This window comes from Oncorhynchus kisutch, linkage group LG11 (assembly GCF_002021735.2).
Source record: "Oncorhynchus kisutch isolate 150728-3 linkage group LG11, Okis_V2, whole genome shotgun sequence".
Taxonomy (NCBI): domain Eukaryota; kingdom Metazoa; phylum Chordata; class Actinopteri; order Salmoniformes; family Salmonidae; genus Oncorhynchus; species Oncorhynchus kisutch.
In genome coordinates, this window is record NC_034184.2 from 65,949,278 (window position 1) to 65,960,031 (window position 10,754).

The 10,754-nt window shown below is 40.6% G+C and overlaps 1 protein-coding gene across 1 annotated transcript; it reads left to right on the forward strand.

The window, feature by feature from the left end:
- Positions 1-80: 80 nt before the first annotated feature.
- On the forward strand, positions 81-10,676 carry LOC109899378 (probable polyketide synthase 1). The gene is made up of 6 exons (XM_020494565.2): positions 81-319; positions 1,961-2,114; positions 2,358-2,518; positions 2,621-2,827; positions 3,291-3,472; positions 3,875-10,676. Exons 1-6 carry the CDS (start codon positions 262-264, stop codon positions 9,452-9,454), a joined length of 6,342 nt encoding a protein of 2,113 aa, XP_020350154.1. The 5' UTR covers positions 81-261; the 3' UTR covers positions 9,455-10,676.
- The last annotated feature ends 78 nt before the right edge of the window (positions 10,677-10,754 follow it).

Consider the following 10,754-nt stretch of genomic DNA (forward strand, 5'->3'; position numbering starts at 1 on the left):
TAACTAAAATGAATAACTCATTCATCCCCTTGGCTTTCATTTAGAGCAGTGATTGCACTTCAGTATTTCTGTGGAACTGAATCAGCATTTCCTTAGAGGGCTGCTATCAGTCCTTACGCATATAAATACAATACAGGTGAGACAACGAGCCAAAAGAACAGGAGGCAAATCGAGCACCTTCTATCTGAGCTGAGTTTACACTTGAACTTAAGAAACAAGTGCATGAATTTCAGTGTCCAGCTGGTGTGACAGACAGCCAGGATGGAGGAGGAAGAGGGAGCCATTGCAGTGGTTGGCATTGGATGCAGCTTCCCTGGAGGTTTGACAGTTAACCTTTTTTTTGTGATGATGAACCTTTTTTGCTAGTTCTCTCAAGTATTGTAATTCATTTCAGTTTATAGTTTCAATCACTTTAAAGCTAGAATCTGCAGTAGAAACAATAACAAAGTGGTTGCCCTGCTTCTGTATTGGTGAAAAGCTGCGGGATGGGCCTGGAGAAATGTAACCACTCTCAAATTACAAGACAGAGCTATGGATGCAAGGACTGACCATGATATCAAAAATAAAAGTTTAAACCATGTTTTTAAGCTATACAAGTGTTAATATACATTTCCGTTGTTTACAAACATTGGAGTAAAACAAGCTTATATTTTGGGTTCTGATGGGGTACGACAGTTGAGCTAAGGTTACGAGGTATTTATAAGTAATATTCTTCAAGAATCAATGGGTATACAGTCAGGTCGAAAATGATTGGCACTCTTGATAGATGAGCAAAAAAGCTATATTGCATTCTTAAACATTTGAGAACATTATATTTTTATAATAATGCAATTCCTAAAAGAAACATATATATATATTTATATATTTTAAGATAGGGGTCATAATTATTGGCACCCCTGTTTTTAATACCTTTCAATACCTCACCTTGCGAGGATAACGGCACTGAGCCTTTTTCTAAAATGTTTTATGAGATTAGAGAACACATTTTAGACCATTCCTCCATACCGAATCCTTCGAGATCCTTGATATCCTTCGTATGCGCTTATTGATGGCCCTCTTCAATTCAAACCACAGGTTTTCAAAGGGTTTCAAGTCCAGAGACTGAGATGGCCATTGAAACATTTTTATTTTGTGGTCAATAACCATTTCTTTCTGGATATTGATGAATGCTTGGGATTATTGTTTTTCTGGAAGATCCACTTGCGACCAAGTGGTCCACTTGATCTAAGATCCCTCCCAACGTGTTCTCCAATCAAGAAGTTTTCACTTCTTATAGCACCATCAGTTCAACATCTAGTTTTGGTTTACATTTGGTTGAGTTGTCATTTTAACATGAAATCAACAAATGTGGTGGAAAAAAATACAAAAATCCCTTAAATGTATGATTATTTTCAAATCCAATCAGTTTTCCACATTGATTCAATGTCATCACAACGTGGATTCAAACAGTTTTTTCCCTGTGGGATATGAAGCTGCTTAATATAGGTTAATTAATTAAATAGTTACTATTTTATTAATTAAATTAAATAGTTAAATAGTTGCCAGCAAAGAAAACACCAGACGACAGAAATTACAACTATTACGAAACATCAACTAACTTGGGTATTGATACACGCAATAACATGAATGTAGAAATGTTTATCTTTGACCTAAAGATCATTTTTAATCAAAAAACTTTAACATCTTTAAAAAATATATATATATATTTTACCTTTATTTATACAGTTTTTTTTCTCATTGAGATAATATCTCTTTTCCAAGAGAGCTATAGCTATCATTTGTTATGTTTTATTTGTAGACAAGCTTTTGATGAAATTTGATTCAGAAATGATATACATTGTTATGAAAAACATTTTGTTAAAAAAAAATATATATATATATATATATTAATAAATATATAGGTTTGTTAAAACAATTCCAATGTATTTCCCATTCTGATAAAACACATATTCAATTCCAGGTGAGGGGCTTGACAATTTCTGGAAGGTTCTTCTGGAAGGAAAGAACTGTGCATTGCCAATCCCTAACGAGAGGTTTAACAGTACTTACTGGTATGATGCTGACAACAGCAAACCTGGAAAGTCTCACACTAGCAAAGCTGCTCTCATAGACGGGTTAGTATGACGTTTCCCTGACCCTCACCATTTTTTGTTGTTGCACTGCTACGGTTACTCATAATTTAATAATGTACTGCAAACAATCAAAGACGCTATACTACGGTATATTGTAGAATTATATTCCTGGTAATGTGTAGTTGACCAACAAATGCTCTTGTCCCTGAATTCCCAGCTTCTGATTGCATTTGTTGTATTGAATATTTTCCACTCTGGTTGACTGGTTAATGTTTTGATTCTTAGCTTTAACGAACTAGACCTGAGGTTTTTTGGTGTCACCGATGCTGAGGCCGACTACATGGACCCCCAGCAGAAACTCTTGCTGCACTGCACCTATAGGGCACTAGAGAATGCTGGGATGCCAATGGAGAAAGCTAGCGGAACTAGAACTGGAGTATACCTAGGTAATATAAAAAAAAATTCCTTTACAGATAAGTGTGAAGTTGTGATTTGTGATACCATGATTGATACTAATATCACGTTCAATTCTCTATGAAACTCTGTAGGACTAATGAACAGAGACTACGATCTCACAACTGCCCAGTACAATCCAGGCTTGACTAACCATTGGAGTGGCACTGGTAAAGCCATGAGTATTGCAGCCAACCGGATATCCTACACCTTCAACCTCACTGGTCCATCAGTTGCCATAGACAGCGCCTGCTCATCATCTCTTGTGGCTCTGCACTTTGCTTGTCAAGCCATAAAACAAGGTACAACTCTTGTCAAATTGTGCGTAAGATAATTGCTTTACTATCATTCATAATTATGGGCTCCTGAGTGGCGCAGCATCTCAGTGCAAGAGGCATCACTACAGTCCCTGGTTTCGAATCCGGGAGTGATTGGGAGTTCCATAAGCAGCACACAATTGGCCCAGTGTTGGCCAGGGTAGGCCGTCATTGTAAATAAGAATTTGTTCCTATCTGACTTGTCTAGTTAAATTATATATATATATATATATTTTTTTATAGATTGCTAGATTATTTTATATTGCTTCTTTTAATATGTAACCTAGATTTCATGCACACTACCCCTGTTACCTACGAATTGTGCCCAGAGGGACATTTCCAAAACAATAAAGCAAAAGTTAGAATCATATGTTTGACTATTAGCCCAGTTTCAGCTACATGAAGAAGTGCCACCTGCAATTATATAAAAATGTTTTTGTCCTACCAGGTGACTGTGAAATGGCTCTCTGTGGCGGTGTCAGCTGTATCATAGAGCCACAAGTCTTTGTCGCTCTCAGCAAGGCAAAGATGATTTCCCCTGAAGGCACCAGCAAACCTTTCTCCAGCAGAGCAGATGGCTATGGCAGAGGAGAGGGCTGCGGGGTTATTCTGCTGAAGCCACTGAAACAAGTGAGTTCTTACCATTGATTTAGTTTTCACTCTTTGCAGTACAGTTCAAACATATTCAAACTGGCCAAACATTTAGAACGGTTGGCAATACAATGTGTCTGGGAGTATTTGATGCATTGACTTTCACTTTCACTTTGTCAAAACTTCTAGAATACGACTAACATATTACATATACTGTATTTCCCATCCCTTGTCACCAATTTGACTTAGACTGCAATAGACAAGCTCTTGTTTCTCATTTTATGACTTTACTTGACAGTTTTATTTGCAGATCTGTATGTACTGTACAATTTGACGCACAAAGAGCCATTTAGGGTGGAGCCCAACAGTTCCCTGCAGTAAAAAGTTGGCACAGACCCTGGTCTATCAAACATGTTACGTTGAACTTCAAATCTTTTACAGGCCTTGAAAGACTGTGACCATGTATGGGGCATCATAAGCAAAACTGCAGTAAACCAAGATGGCCACACTGTCTCTCCAATCACCAAGCCATCCATGGTCCAGCAAGAGGAGCTGCTCCGCAGAATCTATTCACAGTCTGACCTGTCAACTGTCCAGTACATAGAGGCTCATGGGACTGGAACTCCAGTGGGGGATCCCATAGAAGCAGGCAGCATCTCCAAAGTCATTGCCAAAGCCAGACCCCCAGGTTCAGAAACACTCTGCATCGGCTCTGTGAAAGGCAACATTGGACACACAGAATCTGCAGCTGGTGTGGCAGGGCTAATCAAGGTACTACTAATGATGAAGCATGAAACCATTGTCCCTTCACTGTTCTACTCTGAGGATAGTGCCAGTATAGACGCTAAAGCCTTAAACATAAAAGTTCCCACTAAAGCAGAAAAGTGGGGAAATGCAGGCTCGGTCGAACGGATTGCAGGGATCAATAATTTTGGTTTTGGAGGCACAAATGCCCACACAATTGTCAAACAGTACAACAACTCTCACACCCAAACAGCCGGGGTTGATAGGTCTTATGAGTATTTTATCCTCTCAGCAGCCTCAGAAAAATCCCTTACCATGATGGTACAGGACACAGCTGAACAGATAAGTGGAGACAAAACAGTGGAACTCCAGGGTCTGTCATATACATCAGCCTGTAGAAGAAGCCACATGAAACATAAATACAGGAAGGCATTCACAACATCCTCTCTGGTTGATCTGAGAAACCAGCTGAAATCTGCTTTGAACAAAAAGATTGCCCCCTCCAAACTAGATCCAAAGTTAGTGTATGTTTTCTGTGGGAATGGTGTGGCCTACCAAGGCATGTGCAAGCAGCTCCTGAAACAGGAACCAGTGTTCAGAGAAAAGATCAAGGAGATTGAGGCGCTTTTTCAAATGTACCAAAGAATGTCCATTACAGAGAGACTGGAAAGTGCATCAGTTGATGAAGACTTTTCAAAACCAGATGTTGTCCAGCCCCTCCTCTTTGCCATTCAGGTTGGCATTGCCAGTCTCTTCAAGCACTGGGGCATCAAACCAGATGCAATTCTTGGCCACTCTGTTGGAGAGGTTGCTGCTGCCCATTGCTCTGGTCTATTGTCCCTTGAGGATGCAGTGAAGGTGATTTACTTCCGCAGTACTCTGCAGAATAAAGTCACAGGAGGGAAAATGCTTGTGGTCAGTAACATGGCCGTGTCAGAGGTCTTGAAACTCCTTCCCTCCTACTTAAATAAGGTTTGCCTGGCTGCCTCCAACAGCCCACAGTCCTGCACCCTTGCAGGTGATGCTGATGCTATAGACAGTCTGTATCAAAAGCTAAGCAGTTCAGTCAACAGTAAGAATTTGTTCCTTCATGTTCTGGATGTCCCTGCTGCATACCACAGCCAAATGATGGATCCCATCCTCTCTCAAATAGAGGACAGTATTGGTTCTTTACAGGTGAATCATGTTGAGACAGAATTGTTCTCCACAGTGACAGGAAAGGCAGTAGAACAGCCAGACTTCAGCACAGGCAAATACTGGGCCAGGAATATTCGAGAGCCTGTTTCATTTGAACAGGCAGTGAGATCAGCAACCAAAGACAAGAAGAATGTGGTCTTTGTAGAGATAGGCCCTAGAAGGGCTCTACAAAGGAACATCCAGGAGACTCTGGGAAATGAGACACAAGTACTCACGTCAGTGCAGCAAAATAAAGACCATGAGACAATGCTGGACACTGTGTCCAAACTGTTTGAGTTGGGGGTTCAGGTAGATTGGGACAAGTTCTACAGAGGTTGTGAGACATCCCCAACACCTACCCCAAGGTATCAGTTTGATTGTGTGAAGAAAGATGTCATCTTTGAGGCAGCACAGAAAGGTACATCGGGCAGTCATCCTGTGTTAACTCAGACAGGCAATGATGGAAAAACCTTCAGTTGTGATCTGGCCTCAGCCTCAGTGGCTTACCTGCAGGACCATAGAAACAATGATGTTGCCATTGTCCCTGGTGCCCTCTACGCTGAGTTGGGTTTGGCTGCCTTCATGGCCAGTTCCAAATCAAAGGTGCCACTCAACATGCTGCAACTCAGTGTCAGTTTTCAGAGTCCATTTCTCATTGCACCAAATTCTCCTGAGATGAGTGTCAAACTGGATCACTTTGAAAACGAGACAACGTTTAAGATACAATCTCCTACAGCAACGTATGCATCAGGCAGCATATCATGCAAGCAAGGGAGGTTGGCTGAGGAACAGTACATCTCTCTAGACTCAGTTTACAAGCGATGCACATCAACTATGAGTACTGATTACTTTTATGATTACCTAAGTAAGAGAGGGTTTCAGTATGGTTCTGTTTTCAGAAACAGGGGAGATGTGCACTATGGTGCAGACTTGATGGAAGCCATCTCTGTTGTAACTGTCCCTGAAGAACTACTGCCTCAGTTGCATGATTTCTGCATTCACCCTGTAGTGCTAGACTACTTGCTACAACTGACTCCAATCACAATAGTGAATGCATTCATGGCAAGGCCTGGCTTCCCTGCAGAAATAGGCAGTTTGACTGTTCACGAACCCCTGCAGCCTGAAATGGTTCTTTATTTGAGAGCCGCAAATGTTGCAGCCGACCATTTCGAAGTATCTGGCTGTTTCACCGACAAAGCAGGTCGGGTCTTGGTTGAACTGAAGCATGTCATAGTCAAGTATCTTGGGAGCCAATCTAATGTTGTTGAAGAGTACTTCTTCCACAATGACTTCAGTGTTGTGTCTGATGACTACAAGCCCATTAATAAACCCAAGGCATTGGTTTTCGCTGACCAGATGGGTGTATCTGAAGCCATGCAAAAACATTTGAGCTCACAGTCGCAATACATCTCTTTCACACATGCCAATGATCTCTTGAGCCGTGGATTCAAAGCGCTGTTGTCAAAATTCAAAATCTTAGACTTGAAAAGCTTTGCAGAAATCTTGTTTGTGTGGAGCAATGACAATGTTACCTCCCACGAAACAGAGGCTATCCTGGAGAACATGGTAAACTGCTGTGAGATGTTCCGACAAATAGTCCTGGAACTGAAGGCTATGAAATTTCCAAATTCCATCAGAGCAATAACCTACCGGTCAGCAGAGAACACAGTGGACCGCATCAGCGCAGGCTTTGCCCTCTCAGGCATGACTAGATCATGTGCTGCAGAAATGTCAGATCTTTCCTTCCAGCTGATTGACATCAGCTCTGTCTCTACAGAGGACATCAGAGCTCTGTCTCAGGTTCTTGACTCATTCCCATGCAGCCAATACCCAGAATTGGTGGTGAAAGATGGACAGATTCTAAAACCTTACATAGTGCACACTCCCACTGAAAGCAGTGACAACTCACAGGAAAATGTCCACTCTTTGAAGTCTGAGGAGTTCATCCTTCAGACTGCTAACCCATACAGAATGACTAGCTTGTCTGCCATTCCTTGTGATGTTGAGCATAAGAACATTGAGGAGAATTCAGTTGAGATTCAGCTCAGTAAGATTTGTGTTCATTCTTCTGACTACTTTCCGGTCAGTGTCTCTGACATGAACTATGGCCCGACAATGTACTGGAACAAACACACATCTCAGGACCACCAGCTTTTCGCTCTAGACTTCAGTGGCACTGTCACAGCTGTAGGGAAAGAGGTGAGCAAACTGAAAGTGGGGGAGCATGTAGTTTCATGTTATCCGACTGCTGCATCTTCTAAGATTGTGATTCCTGAAGCAGCGTGCTACAAGACAAAGAGGCTCACATTTCTGAAGGAGGCACCCTGTGTGTCCTACTTTGTACTTGCATGGGAAGTCTTGCATCGTGCATTACCCAAAGTCAAACAACAGAGGTTGGGCATCATCTCATCCGTTCCTGACTCAGGTTTGACAAAGGTCTTAGCCCAAACTGCAACCAAATCAGGATGGAATAACATTGTTCTGCCACAGTTTAGTGATCAGCTTCAAAATGTGAACAAGCTTGATGCATTTGTCCTTTTACCTCCATTTGACAAATCTCAGTTTGAAAAAGCATGCAATGTTTCCGGTGTGAGACACATTGTTGCTGTATGTGAAAATGAGTGGCAATCCTCCATCTCACAAAATGGCTTCAGATGTGGCAATGACAATGTTCGCATTCAGACTGTTCAAATGTCTAGTGCATTGGAAAAGGGATCTATCAGAGCAGAGAAGTCTCACATTTACCGTTGGCTCAAATCAATGCATTTGGACAAGAAGTCTTTAGATTTCGAAACCACCATCTTTCAGAGAGTGTCATCTGGGAGCATTGATTTCCTGCCTGTTGAAGAGTCTGAATCATACTTCAGCTCAAAAACCCTTCCTTTTGTGGCACTGAGTAAAGATGATTCCAAAGGCACACTGTCCAACATTAAGTTGTTGCCAAAACCAAACCAGCTTTTCCAGAAAAACTCTGTGTACATTGTCACAGGTGGTCTAACTGGACTAGGGTTTGAAACAGTGAAGTTTATTGCACAGCGAGGAGGAGGGTATATTGTCATTCTTTCCAGAAGCAGTCCCTCGACCGACTTACAGCAGGAGATAAGTAACATTGAGAGTCAGTCTGGCGCCACAGTTGTCAGCTTGCAGTGTGATGTTTCAATCTCTGCACAAGTAGTGAATACCGTTATTGCGATTAAGGAACGTTTCCCCTCTTGTCCAATCAGAGGGGTCTTCCACAGTGCCGTCGTCCTGCATGATGGCCTGATTGAAACTCTTGACAAATCTCTCTATGAGAAAGTCCTGAAGCCCAAAGTGAATGGAGCTCTGAATCTGCATCACGCCACAAAACTCTGCAAGTTAGATTACTTTGTGTGTTACTCCTCCATCTCTGCCTTTATTGGCAATGCAGCACAAACAAACTATTGTGCAGCCAACTCCTTCTTGGACACATTCTGTCAGTACAGGCGAAACATTGGACTTGCAGGACAGTCCATAAGCTGGGGAGCTTTGAACCTTGGTCTCTTGCTGGACAAAGACCATTTCCAAAGATTTCTGGCGGCAAAGGGGATGATGGTCATGGGGGTAGCAGAAATCCATGAGAGCCTAGAACAATGCCTTCTGCTGAACAGACCACAACAGGTTGTCTGCAAGTTCAGTTTCAAAAACCTGATGCGTCATGTTCTTGCTCATAATGCCTCCCTAAACATACGTTTAGGCGCACTGGTGGATGAGGGGATAACAAAAGAAAAAGGGGAAGTTGCAGGATATGACCAAACTACCGTGTCCATGTCACCAAGTGAATACGTCAAGTCGGTGCTCAGGGAAACGCTTGGTGTTGAGAATGATGAGCTGAATGACGATTCTTCTCTCACCGCATTAGGCATAGACTCAATGCTAGCCATGACTTTGCAGAATCTTCTCTTTCAAGACAGGGGTGTGAATGTTCCCCTGGTTAAATTACTGGACCCCAACAGCACACTGTCTACTTTGGTAGCAATGCTAAAAGAGGGTGCAAACCAGGAATCTGAGCTTGGTGATGACCTTGCCTTGGATCTGATGGAAAAGAATGAGGAAGAAAGTTACATGTCTACTGTACTTTAGAGATCAATCAAATTTGATTATTCAATCAAATTTGAATTATTTAAAGCCCCCATGCAGTCTTTATTCAATCAAATTTGAATTATTTAAAGCCCCCATGCAGTCTTTATTCAATCAAATTTGAATTATTTAAAGCCCCCATGCAGTCTTTATTCAATCAAATTTGAATTATTTAAAGCCCCCATGCAGTCTTTATTCAATCACATTTGAATTATTTAAAGTCCCCATGCAGTCTTTATGATTACATTTTTTGAATCACTGTATGTCTAATATATCACTGTGTGTGTTTGTTTCATGACAATAACTCCAAACATATATTTTTTTAATCATTGATTTCCCTGAGCCTCCTTTTGCCATTGAAATGCTCAGTCAGATAGTGTAGGCGTGTTGATACAAATGTAAATATATTTACATACACAGCCCTGATTGACAGATAGGGTCGTCTAGACTGCTTAAAGTAGGAGAATATATATGCAAATAAAATATGACTGGTCAGTGGTAGGAATAATCAGATCAGATTGTGATGTCATGCTATGGGCCAAAAACGTCATCCCACCTGAACAGGCTGAAATTCAAGCCCCACCCCACCCCAAAAACTATCTTAACTAAAAGGGAATTATGACAATTTCATTTGGTCTTGATGTTTAGCCATACAGAAGGTTAACCTTAGAAATGTTCATGTTATTTGAATGATTAAATATCAATACTGCATACATTGTTACTTGAATAAAAATGATTTATGGAAAACTAGTGCAATATAATATGGGATATTTACAAGAGAAGACAAGTGTTCAAAATACTTCTGCGAAACAAAATCACTATATCAGGCTGAATTATTTTCACTCTTTCTTTCATGGTAAAACATTGACAATCTTTCAAATATATATTTAAAATTTTTGACAAAATACATGTATTATCCTGACATTATCAACTTTTGTTATGTTTTGATTATAGTTTAATCTGCCATTTTTATTTCAACCTTTCTGAGTATCATAGTCAATGTTAGATAATCTTATAAGTAGTGTATAATGCTTCGTTCATCTCATGCTATTCTTGTTCATTCTGGTTGTGTTCAATAATCTATGTAGTGTGCAGCAGGTGGTATAGCAATGAAATATCAGTCAAATATTACAAAACTAAAGATTGGAATGTTAAAAATGGAGCAGAGGTTTAGTGATCTGGAAAATATCTATGTTCATGTCTTTAATAAACAATTAAACAGAAATATTGCAAATTGTCCAGATCTGATCACTTTTAAAATTTACTGTATCCAACTAAATAAAAATGACAGAAAAGGAAACAC

Coding starts and splice junctions, on each gene's coding strand:
- LOC109899378 (XM_020494565.2), top strand. CDS start 262: ATGGAGGAGGAAGAGGGAGCCATTGCAGTGGTTGGCATTGGATGCAGC. Junction 320..1,960: donor TGGATGCAGCTTCCCTGGAG/GTTTGACAGTTA, acceptor ATTCAATTCCAG/GTGAGGGGCTTGACAATTTC. Junction 2,115..2,357: donor AAAGCTGCTCTCATAGACGG/GTTAGTATGACG, acceptor TTTGATTCTTAG/CTTTAACGAACTAGACCTGA.